At 41.8% G+C, this 23,543-nt stretch overlaps 1 protein-coding gene across 1 annotated transcript in view; it reads left to right on the top strand.

The window, feature by feature from the left end:
• PAX3 (paired box 3) overlaps nt 1-23,543 on the top strand; it is an 83,630-nt gene that overhangs the window by 38,557 nt on the left and 21,530 nt on the right. The window contains exon 6 of the mRNA XM_072867277.1: nt 18,842-19,047. Coding sequence (XP_072723378.1) covers nt 18,842-19,047 — 206 coding nt within the window. The remainder of the gene's footprint in view (nt 1-18,841; nt 19,048-23,543) is intronic.

Raw genomic sequence — 23,543 nt, 5'->3', positions numbered from 1 at the left:
CCCCATTGAAACAAGCAAAAAAAAAAAAAGTGGAATACGGTTCTTTTAAATTCTGTTATTCTGGTGCCTTTAGGAGGCACTTTGCCTGACTTTCTAAAGAGATTTGTTTGAACGGTGCAACTTTGGTTATGCTTTGGGGGAGGAAGAGAAGAGCATAGTTGTAGGAATAATAAATATGACTGTTCACTAAAGCCGATTATGTTTGCATTGAATGGCGATTAAAATATAATGTGCAATGATAATTGGGTATTTCTGAGAACCAATGTGACAAGAAGTGGCAGAAAAGAGATTATCTGTTAGATTTTTACTTGCGTAGTGTGAATATTGTAGCCCTGAATTGTGCATTTAGTACATAACATTGTGCCCTGGAAAGTCCTAAACTCCAGAGACATCAGTTAGCATAATGGAAAACCTTGGTGTGCTCATGAAAACAGTAATGTGTTTGCTGCTCTTCAGTGCAGTTATACCAGAATAGTTCCAGCCTCTTAATTAAATCTTTTGGTAAATCTTTCTGAATTTTGTGTTGATAAAGTATATGAGGAAAGTCATAAGAAAAAATCTTGAGCCATAACAGACAAGCTTCAATTTTTTTAAACAAAGCACACTTACTGTCAAGGCCCTGGCAGTTGGACAAAACAGACTTTTCTTGGGAGCACGTCATATTTGCTAGGAGAAGTTTCCTGACTTCAGCTGGAATTCCTGGTTGGAAGTAGGGGGAGAAAGTGCCTGTCCCCTCTGCCGTGAGCAGGGCAGCTCCCTGCCTCAGGGAAGGGACGTGTTTCCCTGGCCCCGAGGGAAAAGCTGTAACCAGACATCTCTGGGTCCTCTCTGAGTTCCTCCACTTGTAGTCTGCATAACTACCCTCTATTGGGCATTCGGGTGCTTGCTTGGCGTGTGGCAGAGCCAAGTTCAAATGCCTGGGGCTTATGTGGGGGGTGGTAGTAAAGGATTGTTGGGTTTTTGTTTGGTTTTTGATCTGTTTGTTTTTAAGCACTCATTGGACCTTTTGAAGAGTGGGAATGGAGAAGGAGCTACTGCGGGGCAGACGTGTGCCCATCTCTGATCTCAGAGACTGTCCAGTGCATAGTCAGTCTCCACTCTAAAGCATCCTGAATGAATGCCATGACCACATGCCTCTCCCTCTAGAGACAGATGATTCCCTCTCTTTCCATTTTTCATGAAAGGCTTTAACAAGATTTTGTTTTTCCGCTAGCACAGAGTGGGGGAGGTGGGGGGAGAAAGCTTGGAAGGAAAAATGTGAAACAAGGAGAAGGGCAAATATTCCCTTCCTCACCAAGTTGCAACCATGGTCTGAAAGCATGAAATGACATGAATTGGAAACATACCCAAACGACAGAGCAGCCGAACCTTTGCTGGTATAATCTGTCATGGCTCCACTGAAGTTAGTTTGAAAGTCTGTCTGTTCCTAAATAGGTGCAAAGGCCCTCCAATGAATTGTGTGTTACCATAGGAAATCATATTAAAGGGAATGGCATTTTAGGAGTCTGCAAGTCGTCACTTTTAATGGTAGCTGCATTGAGTTTGATATAAACACTCAAGGGTTTGCAGGATTGACTTTAACTTCGTTTGTGAGAGTATCTGTACTGCTAAACTGTGAGTTTAAGCCCTGTAAAATACTTTGCGCTAGAGCCTGGTCCTGATGGAACTCTGCTAATTAATGTGAGCTGAGCGCTCACCCTGCGTCATGGGAACACACTCCTAAAACCATGCTGTACGTGGGGTGCAAAATTCAGAAAGCCAAAAGTTTGTTCAGTGTGTTGGTGGACTCAAAGGCTGAGAAGGAGGGTGGGAATCTCGGTTCCTTCAGTGGCTCAGCAGGATCAAATTTACTTCTAATTCTTTCTCCCTAATTCTTCCTGCAAAAATTAACTGAATAAGCCCTTGGATTTATCAGAAAAGAATTAGGAGCTTATCTTGCTCCTAATGAAGCCGATGGCAACGTTAGTTTACTGCAAGATGATGCCCACTAACGTAATAAACAATTACTTTAAAAGAGGAAAACAACTGAATGCCAATTAAGACAAGCCTCAGAATGACAATGTTCCATTTTTCCACTGTACAGAGAACGATTTATGGCTAAAAGATTACTTTTGAAATTGTTTTGAATTCTGCCCTTTAATTTATTAAATGAATCCTTCTTAGGAACTTGATTGCTAATTCACTTTAATTTAAAAAAGCCCCACTGTCTTCTTTGGATGTAGGCAGAGCCCTCAGGGGTCTATAAAACTGTCAATATGGCTGTTAATTTGGATTTTCTTTTTTTCGTTATGGCTTAAAGCTTAATTGTGAGAGCTGGGAAGATGCCATGGTTTTGGTTTGCAGGGACTCAGTGTCTTATGGGTTTCAGATCCCATCAGAAGTCATAGGAGCCTTCCTGCTGCTGCTGCTGCCGTGTCAAGTTGGAAAAGCTGCAAAAATCTGGGGAGGAGTGGGGGTTTGCTGAAAGTGAGTCCCACCTGATTTTCATGCTGGAATCAGAGGTGGACAAAAACCAAGTGCCTTAGTCTAAATGTCCCTCAGCTTTGGGTGGGTCTGGATCCAGATCAGGATCTGAACTTTTTGTGCCTCAGGCTTGTCTCTAATTGAAGCCATGCAAAACCACACGTTTCACATGACTTTGATGCAAAACCATAAATAGGCCCATTTTTTATTCAAAACAAAGTCCAAGCTTGCTTAGAAAGATCACAAACCTTCTGCTGAACCCTTGATGGTCCCAGGTGGTAATGAAAATTCCAAGTCTCCAATGCAGTAGTGTTCCTGGAAGGAATGATGCTTGCTTTTGTCATTCTACTTAAACGTGTGACTGCTCTGAGACAGGCAACGATGTCCCCACTCGCTGTGAGTTGGTCAAAAGATGGTCTAGACTCTTCCTCACAGAGATCCTAATTATTATTCTTGTTGTAGATCCTGATCAAAAATCTCAGGGGTACTTGTACTGGGTTTGTGTCTTATAGAACAATATAGGAAGGATCCTGAGCCCTGTGGGACTGAAAAAGCAACACAAGGATGGCCATGGAAGCTAGAATGAGGTTCTGTTTTGATTGAACCACTTTTGCAAACTTTTTTTCCTGAGCAGTCAAATCGCAAAGAAAAATCTGCACATTTGAATTTTGCAAAACAATTCTGAATGTTTGAAGGAGACTTTCAAAGCAGTGCAGGGATTTTAGCAATACAAATTCTGCTACCTTAACAGAACAGCATGACTGTTATTAATTTTAATGGCAGAGGCAGGCTCTTCTTTGAAGATCACAATCTGAGCATTCACTGTGAGGTTATCCACCGCACATATTGGTTAATCCATTTATATATGCTGATATATGTTAGAATTAAATGAATGTTGACCAGAGCACAGCCTTGGGTCAAAGTTTGTGTGGAAGGTATTATTTGGTAAATGCCCTTAGACCATGATTTGGAAAGTCTAACTAGAGTGTCTGAATAAGGTAATTGTCACTGAAAACATCAGAAATGTTTCCAGGCCATCTGTTGCTCAGCCACTTGTTGTTATTTATATTGCTGTGGTAAACAGGAGCCCTGCTCACAGACTGCCACTGCGCTGGGAGCTGTACCGACACAGATCTTAAGATGTCCTTGTGAAAAGGACATAATGGTGTAAGCACATGATGGTGCACCAGACATCTTTAGACTTTAAAGCGGAGATGGAGGTTCTTGATCTCCGTGACGAGCAGTGGTCTCAGCCCACTGATACCCAAACTGCAGTGGAGATGTTGGTAAGCTGTTGCAGCAATGAAGCCTCTCTGTTTATTCCTATCAAATTCAATGTCTGTAGTGACAACGAATGTTCTAGGCTTCTGCTGTGAGCCCAAAGGCACAACATTATGCGCTACCAGGGACAGAGAAACGTGGATTACTTGGCCAACAGTAGATGAAGGCAAAAAGTTCACAAACATGGCTTTCGCAGAGTCTCTCTTTTGCATTTGTTTCTGTGATTTGAGTTCCCCTTGGACAGCATTAAACCTGGGACCCTGCATCTCCTTACCCTGCTTCTCTACAATAAAAAGGAAGCCACTTAGAAAAGCTGCAAAAAGCTTGTTTCTCAGTTGATCTCTGTTTTCCTTTGCAGACACAGGCGGCTGGCTGGGAGCATGCAGCTTTTATTCTTTTCTGTCTCTCTGCTATTGTGCAGAGTTCATTCTGGCAGGCTCCCCCATATGCATCTGGGGCATCTGTCAGGCCCTATCGTCAGGCTCTGTCCAGCCGTGTTGCAGGCCAAGTTTTGACTTCCTAATCTGTATTTAACACTTTGATGTGGCTCTCAGCAGGATTTGACCCAAAGCAGACAGAGAATTGCATCTCACAATCCATAGGGTGTGGAATGAGGAAAAAATTAACATTTAAAAAATTTGCTGTCAAGTAGACAATAAGTGCATAATTTTTGCTGAAATTCAGTGGGTGTTGAATACTTCTCTTTTTCTAAGCTTCCTAGAAAAGCCCACCAAAATATGTACTGTTTGTCTGCATAGGTAGGGGGAGGTGGGCTGTGTGTTAGCGGTTGCACTTCTTCCAGTACTCATCATGGGGATATTTCTATTTCAGACTGGACTTACGAGACGAGAGATGGCTCTCATGCAGCCAAACCCAAGCTCCCGTTTTCATACAGCTTCATACGGTGGCAGGCAAATGCCAAGCACCCTGGGGATGTGAAGAGTCTGCTTTCAAGAAACCCTCTTGAAATGTGGTGCAGTATTCAACCCCCTTTTGAATGTGGTGCAGTATTAGGAGGATTTCAGTGTTTTCAGAGAAATTAGAAGCAACGAGAACTACCTTTATTTCCACCTAAGAAAGCTCTCGTTACATGTTTTACTGTGGAGCTACTAAGACTCTCACTTGCAGTGTTACTGGGCACCCAGCATCACATGTGTGAGCCTTCGCAGGCTGCGGTGCTCTGGTCTGTACGAGTGGAACAAACAGGGACTCAGTTCAGTGGTGCCATAGCACTGGAAGGCAGGATGAAGCAGGAGCCAGAATTTTTATAGCTGACATAAAGCTTTTTCCCATATCTTTTTCTAACACCCCTCCTCTTTCCCCCGTAATGTTGAGGACCTCTGGGAAACAAAGAGAACCTTTAAGTAGATGCTATCAATTAACCCTACAGCCTAACAATTTAAGATAGCTGATTTTACAGAGATCAAAGATTGTTGCTAAGAAACTAGGCATTTTAACAACTCTTCCGAATTCATGTGTTTGCATTTTGGTAAATTTTTTTTCTACTTTTAAACATTTTAAATCTGTTTGGGACCACTTTCACTGTTATCTTAGAGAATTTGCCCTATTTCTGGAGGGTAAAACCATCAGCTTTAATGAAACCATTGATTTTCAGTGTGTGGGAGATCATCTAACAATGAACTCCTCTTCGTGCTCCAAAAAAATCACAGGCTGTTTCATTGGGTTTCCATCTGGGAAAAAGAAGCTAAATTAAAGGCCATCTACCTTGTGTCTTCTGTGCATGGAAATTCCTGATACCTGTGGGTGATTGAGGGCTACATCCGAATCTAGAGGCTTGATCCAAAGCCCACTGAAATTATGAGATTTGCATTTAATATTTGGGATGAAGAACTAGGTTCTTTAGTGTCTCTTCAGTTGGGAATGGCAAAGAGCAAACAAGTGATAGCATGTGTGTTTTTGTACCTTATATATGACTTAAATACTCTCTGTTTAGACAATCATGTCACTTTAAGTCATCGAAACTCCAGGTGCTTGTGTTGTAGGGACACTACATGCAATGTGCATGTATCACGGGACTGCCTTGATCTGTGTGCTCAGGATATGAAAGATCCTACAGCACACCTGTACCTTTATAAAATTAAAGCTGCCTTCTTTTCTCTCCTTGTCTTCATACCAGATGATTGTTACTGTCAGTCTTAACAGAAAGTGTGTTTTGTATTTTTACGTATGCACGCACCGTTGGCAGATTATGCCCTACTGTGTATGCACTTACACAGCTACTCTGTGGGTAAGGTGTGCCTGTAGTAAATTTTGGCAGTGGCAAGGATCTGCATGTCGAGGATAGTGTGTGTAGCATATTCTGTGCTCCTTAAGTCTCTGGAAGCTGAGACAGGAAAAAATACAACTCCGATTTGTGTAGGAAAGATTCAGTTCGAGAGTGCTTAATAATCTGTCAAATTTTTTTGTCAGGTGTGTCAGCAAGTGTAGAGCTCTGTACTGCAGAGCTCTGAGACATTTTGGCATCCTGTAACACCTTGCACTGTGGAAGAGTGAAGAACTGTAAGCTGGAATTGGAAACAACAAGGCAGGGTGAGATGGCGTGAGAATGAAAAATAATCAGGAGGAGAAGTTAGTAAGAAATGGGGATCTGGTACCTTGGGTTACATGTCTTGGGAATTGGACCTGGGAGGCTGTAATTGCAGGTGGGATGCAGGAGTTATCCCGCATGCTTGACGTGTAGCAGAGGTGTAGCATTGGATCTATACTGCTTCACAGCTGTTAATAAATACAGGGTAGATTAGCTAAATGGCCCAAGCCAGCCTCAAATCCATGAGACTGTTAGAAACTGAACAAATATCTAAGCCTCAGTCTAAAATTTTATCCCTTTGCTCAGGCTCTTCAATATTTTTGTTTATTTAAAGGTTTACCTAAAACTTTTTAGGAAAATCCCTGGATCTTACATTCCACTATTTTGCACTGCAGCAGAGAAAGCTGGGAAGTGGACAACATACTTAGTAGCAACTAAAACTCTGTAGCTTTAATTACTGATAATTAAAAAAAAAAAAAAAGCCAACCACTGAACACTTCCCCCCTGCCCAAAAAAAAGGGGGAGGGGGCAAAACCCCCCAAAACCTTGAAAACCCTCATCACAGCCCTTTGCCAAAAGCCGTGCAGTAACTGGGGCTGACTCTGACCCCGCAGCCCCGGCGGTGCCGGGAGCAGTTGGGAGCCAGCAGGCATTTCACAGACCATCCTCCTGGGGACTGCTGTGGTCTGTGGGTTAAATAAAGGTTGGGTAACACTGGTGTAGAACAGTTCTTTAAATGCCTGTAGGAATGATATTTTAAAATAGAGTGAAGGTACTTCCCTATCCCCAAAAAATCAAAGGAGCCTTATTTGTTGCTTGATTTGCCTGGTTTATTTTGTTTAATTTGCAGCTTTCTGGGAAATGTTTTGCAGCCAAATTTTGTTGGGAAGTGCTTAAAATTATAGTTCCTTTTAAACAGCTACAAAATACAAAGTACCATGGTGAAGTCTGCTAAAATTAATATAGTGAAGGCAATAGTTAGGCTAATGTTTTACATTGGCATAATAATGTAAGTATTACATAAGTTGTGCTCTGTGCACACTGTGGATTGCATGCTTATCAACGCACACGTTTCATTTCTCATTGTTTTAAATCTCTGTTAATGTCGAGGTTATATAAAGGGTGTTGATATTAATTAAAACTTCATTCTGATTCCTGAACAAATACTCTTTCAAAATAAATAATATTGTGGGAGGGGGAAAAAAAGAAACAAATAGTCATAATGTGTTTTGCAATGTTAGTGTCCAAGCAAAGCCTACAGGATATACCAACAGGCATCCTGCTGCTTCTGTCTTATTTGTATGGAGGAACAGTTAAGAAAAGCCAGTGTGTTTATCTCACAAAATCTGGGGCAGAGTTACTTTTTCAGGTTTTGGGGCTGCTAATAATTCAGAGACAGTTATACATTTATTGTTAATATCTGCAGAGGTTTCAAACAAGGTGAAATAAGTTCGTATATGTTTAGTCAAATAATTTTTGACATCTCTGCCATTAAGCATTCACCAGCAACCACCGTTCTTGTAGGTTTTCAAGAGCATTTATCAGGATCTGTCAACAAGTAGTAAATCAGAGCAAATGTATGGGAATTGCATATGTCTGTGGTGTAGAGACTAGATCAAGAGTGACTCCCAGCTGGATGCATTTTCGTGCTGTAAAGGTGCTATGGGGCTGGCTGCAGCCCAGCACGGCACATCAGTCCCTTCTGTTGACTGCTCAGAGGCTGGCTGATGTTGGGCTTTTTTCTGTTGTTTCTTATTGGACTGAAGAATTGTGTGTTTTCTTCAGAAATTAAGCTCCCCATGTTACTTTTGAGTAGATAGCAAGATGTATACCTTGCTTCATTATTAGCAAATCATAGTGTTAATCTCTTTATAGCACTGTGTGTGTGCATGGAACACCTTTTTTAATCACCCAAATTTCAGCTGTTTCAATGTCTGCCTAAAAAATAGAAAATGTCTTGCTTTAATTTCTCATGTCCACTTATAATCTGTAATATGGCAACGGTATGGTCAGGTGGCATCTATGAGCTCTAATAGCTTTTGTGAGGTTTGTTTGCTCACGTTTCACCTAACCGGAGCAGTCTGGGTTATGCATAGGTGTTGCACCGTGAGCTCTCGGGTGTCAGTCACCTGGAAGGGTAATTAAAGGATGATGCCAGGAGCTCACTGGCACACAAACTCCAAAGGGCAAGAGACAAAGAGCAGGTGACTGGCTCTTGGGTGGACTCAAGTTAATTACTGTAACAGCATCACAGGCAGTATAACGAATGAAACAGCATTGTGCGCTCCAGGGAGTCTCATGCACCAAGGGGTCCTGCACCCCATGCTGGTGCCCAAGGCAGGAGCTGGGAATGAAAAACCTCATGGGAAGTAACACAAAGAGGTGCTGAGCACCCTACTGCTATCCCATTGTAGCAGTGCAAAGGGTCCTTTCATCCCAAATACTGGAACAACTACAAGGGCAGAGACTGTCTTTGGCCAGTGGGACTGGAGGGCTCAGTACCCAGTAGGACCAGGTCCCATGACAGAAGATGATGGATTTTGAGGTCAGCACCCCAATTCTTATGTAGTTGTGATGGGAGTGACCTTGAGTTACTAACAGATTTGGCTGTAAAAGAGGCATTTGGCAGGAGTAGGTAGTACCTTGGAAAATCAATCACAGAAAAAGTATCTGGTGAAAAATGTAACCTTTTTTTATTGACTGAAGTCTGGAAAATGAAGGGAAAAAAAAAAAAGAAAAAAGTCAGCACTCCTAGTTTTCTTTAACAAAACCCCAGCAATCTTCTGCAAAGTATAAGTGATTTCTAGAGGAAATGGAGTATTCAATGACAAAATTCAATATTCTGTTTAAAAAAAAAAAGTCTGGAAATATTTTGGCCATTCCAAGTCCTGAGAGTGATAAATAGAGATGATCGTATAACTCAGTTTAGCTCTATAGTAGGTAAAAGTGGCTTGAGGGGTGGTCTGGCTGCAGCTGTGGGTTTAAGAAGAGATGATAGCCTTGATTTCCAATAGAGACTTTGGGGACTGTAATGTTGACATTGAGATGAAAGTACCTACACAGCTTGCTCTGTCAGTATTTGTCTGGTTTGAATCAAGGATGTATTAATTCAGGTGCTAGAACTAGTTGAGAGAGCTAGGAAATGTTTTAAAATATTCTCAATTTTTTTACCTTAAGTATCTGTACTACAACTTTTTTTTTTTCTTCCAAAATGTTTTAGCTGTTCTACGAGTTGGTCAAAACCCAGTGAAGCAATGCAGAGCTGTTTTTGAAAAATGCTTGTCAGCTTTTTCTGTCTTAGTATGCCCAGTAAGTTTGATCAGCTTGTATAACTTTAGCGTTTTGTTTACATGCTGTTGTTGCAAAGGATTGAGCCAAAAAAATTTATAGATTTTTTTTTTTTTTCTTTCCTTCTGAAGAATCCACACTGCCTACACGGTGAAAGATTGCTGACAGCTCAATTATTTGTAGTGCTTTAATCCGCTAATACAGTCTCATTATTTATCCAGAGACTCCTTCATTTGCTTTATTTAATTTCTCAGCTGACAAATTCCATCTCTCAGGATACTCAATGTTTTCAGTCTTAATTGGTTACCGATCAGCTCTTCCATCAGCTGATACTGGCTTGAAGACACAAGAAGCCTCTGTTTCTTAGTATCTCCTGGGATTTGTACAAGAGAGATTTAGCTTTCCTCTTAAGTCTCCCTGTTTTTTATATTAAAATGTTGCCTAAAATATCAACTTCCTAAGGGTTGTTGAGAGCAAACCTCATTCGGATTTGAGTATTTAGTTTCCTTCACATTTTTCTAAATTTAGGAGACAAAGTTGTTCTTTTTTTGAGTCGTCTGGAAGTTTTTACTTGAAGTCTGCTACTGTTCTTTTATGTGAGAAGACAAGATGTTGCAATGCTTAAATACAGTACTCATGTTCGCAGCGTTACACGAATGCTCCCGGTGGGAAGGGTCGGAAAAGCCCCCAGATGTGGGCACTCGAGAGGGACCTGCGTGTGACTCCTCTTCGTGCTTTTCAAAAAGCCCTCCTCTCCAAGTCAATAGGCTGTATTCAGAGAGACGGTCCAGGGTGACTCAGAGTCCAGTGACAGTGTGATTGTAGGGGTTCATGCTGGAGTGCTTTGTCATGCCTGGGGTTATCACAGTGCCGGCTCCCTCTTGCTGAACTCCTTCCCTGGATCTGCTGGGAGCGATGGGAGAGATTGAGCAAGGGCTACAGCTTGCCTGGATCAAGCTTTGCTCTTATACCAGTGGAAATGGCAAAGTAGCCCTTTGAGGCCAGTGAACAGAAACTGTACTAAGTCAGCAAGGCAGTCTTGTCTTCGTGGGGAAAACCAGCAATTTAACCTTTATTTAGTCATTAAACCTGAGCTAACCCTTATGTGGGCACCAGCCTCTGAAAGCAGAGGGAAAGGTCCCACAGGCTAGATGAGTGTTACCAAATAGCATTTTTTTTGTTGTTGTTTTTTATTTCAGGTAGTGCAGTTGCTCAAGTAAATCTGGTTGAGGGTCTGGCTTGCCCTAGTCTGTGTGACTGAGTCGGGAGCAGGGGGTCTGTTTTTCTGCCCTCCCTTGGGCAGGTTTCCTGGGCTATACATGCCCATGTGTGTGCACTACCTGTACAATAGGATCTGAGCGCTAACTGCAGTTCCTTTATATTTAGTTTACACCATTAAATAATAATGTTGTTATTATTTATAACAACCCTAATTCCCAGTGCAAATTTACAGCGGTGAAACTTGAGAGTGGGATCAGGCTCACATGCAAAGCTGTTAAGTACTGTAATGTTACTTGTATCAACAAAACAAATCTCTTTTTGGAAGAGGAGGTGGGGGAATAAGAAGAGATTTTTTGTAGTTGTATTTGCAGTTTCCTCTTCCCTTCCTTTCACTCTAGAAATTCTTTATCCTTTCATGCAGAGTTGAGAATTAGCCATTTATTCTAGTGCTGGCGATGCAGTCTTTGATATTTAAAATGGAATGTGTTCCTTTTTGATGCTCTGTGGTTTTGAATGAAGTACATGCTAGCAGGTTAATGGTGCAGAACAGTTAGACACTGACCATTTTTTTTTTCCTTTCCATATTATTTCATCATTAAAAAAAAAATAATTTTTTAAAAGAAGAGACTGTGAACTGTATATTGTTAGTGCAGTGAAATTGTTTTCACAGTGTTGTCATTCTCTTCTAAGTTGAAATCGTTGAATAGCTATGAGCTGTCACATTTTTTGTAAGTTATAACTGCATCAAGCTGTGCTGACAAAATGTCCCTGCATAACTGTTAATATGCATTGTCATTTTAAGCATGAAACAGTTTAGCTAATGATTTATCTCTTATAATGCAGCACTTGGGGCAGCTGTATGATTTGTCTCTTTAGCAAGTCAAGTAATTTCTTTAACAAAATGTTAAGCACAGATGGGCCATAGGCTGTCAGTTAACCATTATTGTGCATGCATCTGCTTGCCTTCAATGCACTGTTTTATGTATTCAGCCACTTACTTAGGCACAGCTCTCTGAAAAGCGGAACCTACTCTGATTGGCAAATAAAATGTTCATTTGTCTCTTCTTCCTATTGTTTTGTTTTGGTAACACATGTCAGCAGCTCAATTACCCAGTTCATTAACAGCTCCCAATGGACACGATGGCCAACCCATGATAAGGAGGGCGATTGTGGCACATATGGTCAATAATAGCCTGTCTCTTGGTAATTGTAAATAAAAGTCACTGTTGGCCATTTCCTTTTACTGCAGCTACTGTTTTCCTTTTCACTTTGCTGTACAAAGCACGCTTCTCTATGTGAATTGGCCCAAACAAAATAAAAATACCATCCACTTCTCTCAAGAAGATCACTTTTATCACTGTTGTGGTGGTTGTTCCCTTTCTGTGCCGACTTTCCAGTTTAGAGCTCACAGGAGATGGGGTTGCTCTTTTCCAATTCCAGTAACCGATTAATTACTCTTATTAATCAGTTTACTTAAACAGCAACATATTTTCTCCCCATTTCTCTCATTCTCTCACTGCAGACTTCTGTAAGGTGCCTGTGGAGTTTAAAAAAAAAAGCAATTTACAATGTTTTTGTAAGTATGCCCTTTGCAAATAGCAGCGGTTTTCAAAGGAGTAATTGAAGTGTGACTTAATCCTTGTTAGATAAGCAATATTCATGTCTGGAACAGAGGCTTGCTTTTTGGTTTCTTTTCTTGTTTTTAATATATCATAGTCAAAATGCTGGTAGAAAGGGTTAAAAGCAATTTTACTACTTGTGGTTATTTCACATCGTACTAGGTTTTCTGTTGCTTTCTAGCAAGATTGAGAATTTTCTCATATATTTGCTGATCCTAAATTTTCACTTTTAACAGGGAAATAGGAGTATGTAGCAGCATTAGTATGTTTTATCTTAATCCCACTGAGAAATCTTGTGTGGTTTCTTGTTTTGCTCTTTATGTTTTTTTGAAATTTGCTTTTCGTTTTCCTCTCAAAGAAGAGAAGTCCAACTGCTAACAAATTTTGCTGTGACCTAACGGGGTGAAACTTGGCGTGCCTGAATCTCCCCACTGTCCTTTTCCCTTATTGATGGTGAAGCACAGACAGTGAACAGTGAATTGGATAAAATTGCAGCTCTGAGTCCTGGTAAACTTGCCAGAAGTGCTTTGGTGGGAGCACCACAACCTAAAATTTAGGGGTGCTCTTCTGATCTTGGGAGCGTGCTTTATCTTAAATAAACATGGCGTTCAGTTGTGGCGTCTTAAACAGCTCACAGGTGGCTGAGGGGTGACTCCAGACCCCCGAGCTCATACCCTGCTGCCTGCCATACTCATAACTAATCTGTAGTCTCCACCCAGGGCTGTGGGCGCTTGGGGAGTTGTTGAGTGTCAGAGTTTATTTGTCCTGTTTTGATTAGCACAGACCTGGCAGGGCGTATTTTCTTTTTAATGGCTCCTTGCTGTGACAGTGAGGTTTCGGGAGGAGGAGAGGGGAGCCTGGCGTCACGTTTCCCCAGGCAAATACAGCAAAATGAAGGGCTGATGCACTGGGCGGGAGGTAGTCGGTTGGCTCCAGAGTCTTCATTATATTTGGTATGCAAATATGAGCCTGCCCCTAAACGGGACTGCTCAGAGGGGAGGAGAGAGGGGGGGCTGTTAGTAGGAAATCAAGATGCCGTTTTATTTTCCTGTGGGCTTTATTTTGAGGAAAGAAAGGACGCCTGACGTGTTTCTAGTCCGCCGACTGTTAAAACGCCAGCTGCTGAAAGCCTACCCCAACACAAACAAGGATCCAGGGAGGAATGCACTGCCGGCCACCTACCACCGCTCCCAGCAAGCCAGTGCTGGAGGTTTATTTAGCGAGTGCCTGGGATGACTCTGACGGCCCGTATCCCCATGGCACAGTTTTCCCGTCTCTCCCTCATTTTCCTCTTTAATTCATCCACAATATGATGGAGGGTTGCGTTTGAGCCCCCTTACCTCTGGCAGGGAGAGGCGGTCTTGGAGGGCCGCCTCCAGGTGCGGGGTTCGGGGAGGGGGTAGCTTGGATTAACCCCTGCTGTGCATCCCCTTCACCCTGGCTGCCCTCCCCGGCCCCCCGGCCCACCACCCCCCTCGTCCGCAGCAGCCTCCTTTGTGCCTCCCGCATCCTGCCAGGCAGGTGTCAGAGCCCTGAATGCGGGCAAAGGCCCTGCTGATGGATACCACAGATGGAGCGTGGAAATCGGCCGAATAGGCCTCAGCCACAGGCCATTTCTTGGGACCCAACAAAAGCCGCCAAATAAGTCAACAAAAATCCTAAAGATCACAAAGAGAAAGTGTCATTTGTCATTTACTGTGCGTTTGTGTGGGGGTAGCGGCCCTGCTGCACTCCTCGCCTGCACCCGAGTAAACACGGAGGAGGTCACTCGCGCCTCTTTGGGCATGAAAGGCTGCGGGGATCAGGCAGCCGTCGGCAGCCCGGCGGTACCCGCTGCCTCCCGGTGCAGAACGCCCCGGTTAGCCCCAAAGCTGGGGATGCCCCGGCCACAGCCCTAAGTAATAGAGATGTGGCACGAGGGGGAGAGCCTGTGAAATTAATCTTGCATAAATAAAGAAATGGGAAGAGCTGGGGAGGGCAGCTAGCAAATAAAACCGCTGCCAGAACCCTCCCTAGCCTTTGGTATGTTGGTGTTTTTGGTCTTATTTTTAGCGAGATCTGCGGCTAGACAATTTATCTAGGGCAGACCCAGGCTGTTATGCTTAGAGGAAGAGGCTGTGTAATATTTTATTAAAAAATTTCACCGTGACTGAAGGATTGCCGGAGAAGTTGTGCCCTTGCCGGTCGCAGAAAGATAACCTCTCTGCCTGCGTTTGTCAGGTGCGCTGTGCTGCAGCCGTAATGTATGGGTTTTAAATGGTTGTCATGTTTTTGTTATTTAATTATTCAAATGAAATGTCTTGCTGAGAGGAAGAACAACCCACAGAATGACCTCTTGTGCGTTATTTTGTTGTTTGGTTTTTGCCCTGACGTGTCTGTCTATGGTGTTTGGAAAAGGGATGGCTGCAGAGCTCCAGGTGACTGAATGCCTGCGACACTGGGCAGCGGTTTTTTGCATATCATGGTGGTAACCGGCATGCAGCATTTCCTCAGGCCCCCCGACAGGTCACGAGGGGTTAAGGGACAAATACTTTCTCTTTAATTCTGTAATTTCTTCTTTAATTAAACTTCATGGCTCAGCTACTGGTAGTGCTTTTGGCTGCCTCCCCCATTTTGAGCTGTGCAGTAAGCGGGGTACCGGTGATCCCGAGGAGTCTGGCTGGGGATCTCCCAGGACACTGGTGAGTCTCCTTCTTTCTCCTGTTTATAGCTCGAGGGGTTGGAGTATTAAGATCATTAGGACAACTGTAAACAGTGATATGCATGTTGTGTGTCTGTGGAGGTGATGGAGATAGAAATAACCCAGCTAAAATCTGACCACCTTTACCTGCACTGAGTAGTATCTTGGAGCTCAGTGGATCTATTAGTGAGATACTGCTTAGCAAAAGGGCAATACACCATGGCTATTGAGCACATATAAAATAAATACTGCTTTTTTAAAAGCTGAGGTATGTCCAATTTATGTGCCTAGCAAGTACTCCGGCTTCTCACCTATATAAAAGTCTAATAATGGTATTTTAATAGGAAAAAAAAGAATAAAAACTTCCTTGAAATTAATAATATTTAAGAATACTTTGTAAGAAATAAAAATAATGCAGTTTGTAGTACAGACAGGTAGCTGTCATTTGAGGTTACATTTGTCTGATTTTAATACTGCGGATCAGACAAGACAAAGGAACTCAATATTTTCAATAAAGTTGCACATAGCAGCCAGGCCTGGCGAAGGGTAACACCAATGAAATCAGATATGATTATGATAGATATGAAAGCCATTTAATTTGATATATGTTTTCTCCCTACTTTAATTTTATTACTTTCTCTCTAAATGTTTGCACTTGATTAGATGTATTGTCCTGGACTCTTAGATACTTTGTTCAGTTTTTTCTGACTGGTTTACCTTTGTGCCTTTCACATACTGCTTAATGAAATGGAAAGCTAAAATGAAAATGAAATTAAGTCAGTGTTTCAGTTCTGCATTCTCATTGCTGCATGAATGCAAGGTGCAGGGAAACATCACAAGATCTTGCTAAGTCTTTATAAAGCATTTTTAGAAAGATCATTATAGGCCTCCTGATACTTCCCACCCAGTTGGTGAGGGAATTCACTTCAGAAATTTAGCGATAAATATCCACTTTAAATTGCACAGTTTAAGCTGGGTTTTTAAAGGCATATATGTAGATGTTTGAAAATGTTCCATACATACATGCAGAGTCTGAAAGAGAGTATTGAAAGAGTTCCTGAGACCTAAGGATTTGAAAGAGTTCCTCAAACCCAAGGATTCGCCTTTTTTTTTCTTTTTTAAACTCATTGTACGCAATCGAAGGCAACTTTTGTCAGAGAAGTTGTCTCCAAAAGGGACCTTCCTGAGCTCTGTTTCAGATCTTACCACATTAGGTATGGTCAGAGTGCAGTGCTAGCTAGTATGGCTGTGTTAGCATGGCTGGTGTGCTCTCCTCCACTAGTCTAGCTTGTCAGCAATAGCTGTTCTGCTTAAGGTGGGTGATTTGTATCTGAGGCTAACATAGGGAAACTATGTTTTAAATATCCTATGTTTCTTTTTATTCTTGAACAGCAGCATGAAGCCATCCTGGAGGGTTGTAACTTGGCAGTTGCTGAGAAAGGCAGGTGTCACTGATTTGCTTGGGACCCCAACTGAGAAGATTTGGGATTTGTCACTAGTTCAGACAATGTGTTATGTTCGTTTTGGGATACCCCAGATTTCCTGTTTAATAATGAATGAACTTGAACTGTTTGGGATAGGATGTTTGTGCTGATTCCCCTTTGTTCTCAGGGACAATATTCTCAAGAACCAGAACAGCTTAATCCAGTCTTACTTGGGGCAAAACTTCCATGCAAGTAAGAGACTCAGGGAGTTGGATGTTTTCACAGTGCATTAACGCTGAGCTCTATGGGAGTTTCTCCTGATGTCCTGCGTATGTTGGATCCAAAGTATTCATGGTGTCTGGACAACGAAGATAGCTTTCACGTAAGAGCCTCTGGTCTAGCAGTAATTGTTCTTTTTTTGGTATGCAGAAATTCATAAACTCTTCAGCTGAGATGTCTGAAAAAGCACTTTGTCTTTCTCATGCTGTAAGACCAAGTAAACAGATTAGGTGTATTTATTAGTTCAAACAGCTTGAGTGAAATTGGAAATGTAAGATAGCTAGAAATGAACATGGTGGGGGGTTTTAGCTGGAGCTTCAGAAACAGTGATTTCTTTCTGGCTTTGTGTTCTCAGTTACTTCCAAATAAATCATGTTAAGAAGATTATTTTAAATCAATGTCTATATCAATAATTTATTTGGAATTATTGAAGTCGTAAAAGCAATACTTGTATTTCAATTGAATGAGCAGTTTCAGCATCACTGGGGAGTGTCTGCCCTCTTTAGGTGGTTTCCCTTGAAGACTCAGGCAAGAAGGAAGGCTTGTTGCCTGGGACAGCAGCTGATGCAAGTGAAGACTGCCTTTGGAAGTCTACTCCTTTGGTTCATTACTATTTGCTGGAGAAAGAGAATGTGGTCAGGTACTGGAAGAGGCTTTGCTGCCTTCACGGCTATAGCTATGGGTTCAGCTGTGGCTGGGCTGTAGCTGGAGTTCACTTGATTGCCAGGGAGCACAGGGGAAACAAGCAGTGATGCCAGGAGCTGTGTGTGCATGTGTGTGTGATCTCGCTCTGTCCATGTCCCTGAAACCGAGTAAGAGTTTCAGTTCTGATTTCTCTTTAAACTGCTGATCACAAGAGTTGGTAACCCCTTCCTGGGTCATGGACATGCTGTATGGGGTCTGTTTCTTGCCGACTTTCCTTAAGTACTGACTCAGGGTATAGTGTGAGGGCCTTTTGGTCCAACACAGCCTGGTGGTTTTGCAGTCACGTCCTGGACTGTTGCCTGGAGGCTGAGCATCAGCACATCTGCATGTAGCCATGCTCTGTGCTGGAAAAACTCCCAGGGTTAGGAGGAATAATGATGAAACCTTAGGTGAAGGAAGCATGTAGTCTGTGTATTTCAGCTCTGGTCATCGCATATGCTGGAATCAACTTGCTTTAGTAACTGGAAGAGTCAAGTCAAACTATTGCTCTAAGCTATTCTTACAGGACTTCTCTGTGCAACATGTCTCAAATTTATTTATTTTTTTTTAATATTAACACTTGTCTGGCCTGTCTTAAGGTTACATTAGGTGGTCCTAAGACAGTCAAGTAAGTTGCAAACGAGTGGGAATGTTTAAATGTGCTGAGATATACTAACACAAACGTGTAAAATACTGTTCAGAGTGTAGGACAAATAATACACATGACATGAAGTAAATATTTGATTGTGTATGAGAATTAGTTTCTTCAATAGCGCTCCCCATACCGTTGTAATAACTTCCATAACCATTTCAGCAATAAGGTTTTAGCGATGGATCTATAGGGAAGGTCTCATAGACATGTGTCTGTAGACACATGTTAAGAAGATTTGAAATGTTTAAGTTACAACATGCACTCCAGTGTGACAAATATTTGTACTTGTTCACTAGTTCAGGTAAAGGAACAAGGCCGTGTTGCTTGTCTGATTGCTTGGGACTAAGCAGTACTTCTCAAGTTTTTAAAACACTTGCAAACTGCTGGAGAAATTAAAACAAAGAAATCGAATAATTCATTTACTCAAAAAGATTGCTAGTAGTCCTTAAATATTCTTGGGCCAGGAAAAGGTGCTAAATGCATAGATGAACTTTTGACAATTATTTATTTGAGCACACTTGCACAATGTAACATTTAATTCTAATTCGTTCCTCGCTTTTTTGAAGTTTGCCAACTCAATTCTGAGTCATGGGGAAAAAGCAGCTTTTCCATATAAGAAGATGTCATCGATTGATCCAATATTTTGCTTTTTCTTTTCTTCAAATAAAGCTAATTTTTGTCTTTAATTTTTTCTTTTTTGAGCATCAGCACCCCAGTCTGATGAAGGCTCTGACATCGATTCTGAACCAGATTTGCCTTTAAAAAGAAAGCAGCGTCGTAGCAGGACAACCTTCACAGCAGAGCAGCTGGAAGAGCTGGAAAGAGCTTTTGAGAGGACACACTACCCTGATATTTATACGCGGGAAGAACTTGCGCAAAGAGCCAAACTCACAGAGGCTCGTGTCCAGGTATGTATTTAAAAGCTGCCTAACAAAGGGAATTTCCTTTTCTGTTAGCGTGTTGGGTCCTTTTATAGTCTCACGTGATCCTACCCCGGAGTAGAAGGAAAACGTGAAGCTACATTGCTTAAAGCCTTAGGGGTTTTTGCGTCTGTACATGGACATTGGTTTTCCAACTGTTTAAAGCAAAAACTGCTTTGAAAAAAGTTTTGCGTTTTCCCCAGTAATAGCTCCATACCTACCATGAATATAATACTGAACCTTTGGAGAAGAAGGTCTATTATCCCAGTTTGTTTATTTTATGCATTTGACAGCACTGTGCATATAATCAGGTCAGCTGTTGTACTAGTTTATAGTTATTTAACTGATTTCATCTGTTGTTGTTTGGGTCTTTCAGGCATTAACAGAGGAGAGAAAAACATTTTAAAAAGGACAATGTGTCTGTAGAGCCATGCAAGTGAGCAGGGTTACTGGTGCAGTATCTACAGTTTACTTTTAGGTTAGCTTGTGAAGTTGACTTGATTTTAAACTTTGTAATATCTCTTTTATCCCCACTGTCAGTTTAATTCAAAAGAAAATAAACCCTCAAATAACTGTTAGGTCTTCACAACTTCATGTCAATCTGGATTGTCTAAAACAAGCTAATGTGCTGGAGGAGGAAACTATGGAGTTGATTTAAATTAAAAAAAAAAAAAAAAAACAAAAAAAAACCCAAAAAAGGCATGAACCTGGATTTTCAGATGTGCAAAACTGGGCAAATAACAGCCAAATAATTCTGGAATAAACTGCACCCTGGAGTTCAGGTTCAGACCAGGACTTACTCTGTTTCACAGCACAGAAGCATGTCCTGTGAAATGTTTAATACCACAGGCAGAATCCTCTGCTGCTCTTTCACTACTTGGCATCTAAGAGTCATTTGGAAAAGCATGCTCAGTTTAAATCAGCCCGAGTTGCAAGTGTTCGAAAGCAAATGTGCGGTTGTGTGACAAGCAAAATGTTGTAGCTTGTGATCTAACCAAGGAAGAGAACTGAGTGGTAATTTGTGATCTAACCAAGGATACAGGTGAATTTGGTTGCTTTGGTGAAACTCTGTTTTTATGTTTTGGCCTTTGAAGCTCAGCCTGAGGCATTCAGACTCTGCGAACTGAAATAAGCAATGCAAAATATCCCTCTGACTTTTTAAGACAAGTATGCCTCTTGCACCGTGGCTGTATTATTGAGTATCTGTCTTGAAAGGTCCAGACTTTTTCAGTTTTACCTGCTAAATGTTTTTGTGGAAGACTTCACACCACAGTTCTTGTAAGTGTTTGTTATGACTGTGAGAGAAAATCAGATGGATGGATTAATTTTTCTGGAAGGCAAACTCAGTGGTGCATGACTCTTCTTAACATGTTTACTAAGTGAAATGCTTGCAAAACAGCTTCATATATAGACTTGGGCCAGGTAAGACCAAATCAAGCCGTAGGAATCATCCACGCACAAACATAATAAAGATAACTTCCTACACAAGTTCTGTTAGCAAGACGAATGGGATCTAGGATATGATGTTTTGGTCTATGTTAGCTTCAGTGGAAAAATACGATAAAATGAAAAAGACCTTGTTCGTGTTTTTCTAAATCAATGACCCACAGCTAGAAGAAAAGCAGAACTCTCATTAACATAACAGCTGTCTTAATGTGGCTTTAACCCTGTGACTTTTTACATTCCTTATGGCTTCCTTGGTTCCCTTGAGACACATCCTGTCTCACACCACTCCTATGATCTACAGCCTCACGAATTCCCCAGTACCTCTGACATATGGATATTTTACCTAACCCAGCATGGAAGAAAGTTCCCAGTCAATCAATGATTAAAATACCAGAACAAAACCTTTCTGGATTAAAGATGAGCTGGGCTTGAAGTAGCCAGCCTGTGGGCAGTTTCCTAGTGCACTCCATCTGTCTGGTACCCTTGAAGCCTGGCAGAGTGATTTAGCAGTGGATTAAGGGATACAGGATTTGCCTTATCAGCATTCAGCACCTCTCTATAGCCCCTTAAAATAGCCACCTATGATGGGCATGAAATAAAAGACAACCTGTGAAAAGAAAGTAACCCTAAGAGACTTGAGGCTGAGAGGGCTGGATAGCCATACTGATGTAGCATTCAAGCTTTCTTAGTCACACTTCTTTTTTGGTAACAGTATGACAGAGATCAGAGATACCAAATTTTATATGGATATATACACAAAGATGTCTTTGCTTCCCGAGCAAGCATCATCTGAAAGAGCTAGCTCTTTGCAGCCTGAGTCCGGCTGAACCCAGAAAATTTTCTTCTTCTCTGGAGCTGTAAGGACTAATTTTGTAGAGTTGTTTTACATTGTCTAGGAAGTTATTTAATTGATTACAACTGGACCAACCTTGCTATTCCCTCAGTCCCTCTATGTAGCGCTCGCATCTCATGTTTTGTTTTTCCTACCCTGCCGCCCCCATGCTTCCCACCTCCTCCTATTCCCCAAGGTGGTCTCTGAACACCCGTGAAAGGAAGAGTCTTAAACTGCCGAATCATCTATTTTCTCACTTTCCCACTGTTGGGGGGCAACCAAATGCATGTTTCTAAGCTGGTTGGTTGGAAGGGGGAGAAAAAGTTGCCTCTGGGCTGAGATCAAACTTAGAACATTTCAGTCCCTAAGGGGAATTTTTTGAAAGCTACAAGCAACTGAAAACAGACTTTACACTGTGAATGTTATTTGTGCACTTAATTGTGGGGACAGGAAAGGCAAAAGGCTTTTGGGGAAAGACATGTTGCAACAAACTCCACATTGCATGTGTGACTACAATCATTGCAAATACTTCAGCACTGCGGGTAATAAGGAGTTAAAATGCTCCCTGCAATTTTTCCTGCAGCGCCTTTCCACTCAAGGACCACTGAGTCTTTCTCCCCCATGTTTGAGCCTAGATGTCATGTGGAGCCAGGACAACCTCTTCTGCTGCCTCTTCCAAAGACATCCAGCTCTTTTTGCACATTAGATGCAGCAGGAAGGGGAAAGTTCTTTGGTCTTGTGCATTCATCAGATACAATTCAGAAATATAAGCAGAGTCCCAAAGGATGACCCTTTATTTAAAAAAAAAACAAAAACAAAAAGTAGTAGTACCCTGGGAATGTGAAGTTAGATTCACATATTGTGAGTAAAAATCACAACCATGCAGTGCTTTACTGGTCCAGTTTAAAACCTCCTTAAAACCATCATTAAGTTGCAGTGCAGGCTGTTAAGGTCTGTGGCCTATTTTTACTGACTCAATCTGAAGGCGAATTCTAAAAGTGAAATTTTCCCCAGTGTAGATAAAGATCAAAGGCTCTTTCTGAGCTTCAGAGCAGTGGGGTTATGGTTTCTGTAATAAATAGTGCATAAGGAATGAAGTGGGTAGCATCTTTTCTGGCCCCCTTTTGATTCCCATATCAGGCTTATTTTTAGACCTGGATGAACTGGGCAAACTTTGGCAGCAGCTTGGAGCCTGTTTCAGGTTGACGGTGGGAGGTATTTAATTCAGTCTTTTAGTAAAGGATTTTTAAATAAGGTTCAGGTTTGTCCTGTGGCAGGCGGAGGATCAGGAGCCTGCCTTGGCCGATGGGGACTGGCCAGTCAGACAAATCCTGTTGGGCTGTGTGTTGAAGGCAGGCCTCCCCAGTTATCAGAAATGTGATGTGTGAGACTTGCATGTTGGACCATGTTGCGAATCTGCCCCCAGCTGCATGGGATCGTGCGGGGCAGGAGGTCCTGTCGTGAGAAGCGACTGGCATGTGGCCTTCCTGCTTAGCCCCAAAAGACAATGGGAGAAACTTGTTTGGACTCTTTTAGTCCATGAATAATAGTGAAAAAGCAGGGGAAGTCAGGAAGAATTCTGAAACATGAGTATGTCCTGTCCTGAAAAGACTCTTCTCAGCCAAATCCCGGGTTTAGATCTCTTTGCTTGAATACTTCCAAAAAGAAAAATATTCTTTAACAAATTAGTATGTCTGAAAATTCAGGCAGATCTCTCCAGGCTAATAGGATGGAGTTGAATGTTCCCATGTCAAACTTTTAATCAGCTTGTAAGCTTTTGTAAAAAGCTTATAGCCTCAGCAAATAGAAGAAGTCCCAAGAGCTCAGAAATCTTGAGTAATCAGAATAAGAATGATAAATTTTTTAAGTGCTGTGCCTGCGTATTGTTTTCGTTGTTTCACTGTGGTACAGGGAGGGGAAGAGATGGTTTGGAGAAGAAGATAGTGGGGGGAAAGGTGAGAGAAGAAATTATGACTCTTAAGCTAGTAGTAAGGTTTGAAAGCTCTGAAGTCCACTCTCAGCTTTAAGTTTCTTCTCAGTAGCAAACAGTGAAAAGCATTCACTGAGAAATCATGGGGGAGGGAGGACCTGTGCCAAAAAAAAGTCTTTATTTGCCCTTAGCTCCTCTGAAACGGTTTGAGCTTGTATGCTGAACTGCACAGTCCTACAGGGAGATGGGGTAAAGGAATGTGAGACAGATTCAGGA

This window comes from Ciconia boyciana, chromosome 7 (genome assembly GCF_034638445.1).
Source record: "Ciconia boyciana chromosome 7, ASM3463844v1, whole genome shotgun sequence".
NCBI lineage: Eukaryota > Metazoa > Chordata > Aves > Ciconiiformes > Ciconiidae > Ciconia > Ciconia boyciana.
The sequence above is the reverse complement of the archived record's forward strand: the minus strand, read 5'-3'. Positions and strand labels throughout refer to the sequence as shown.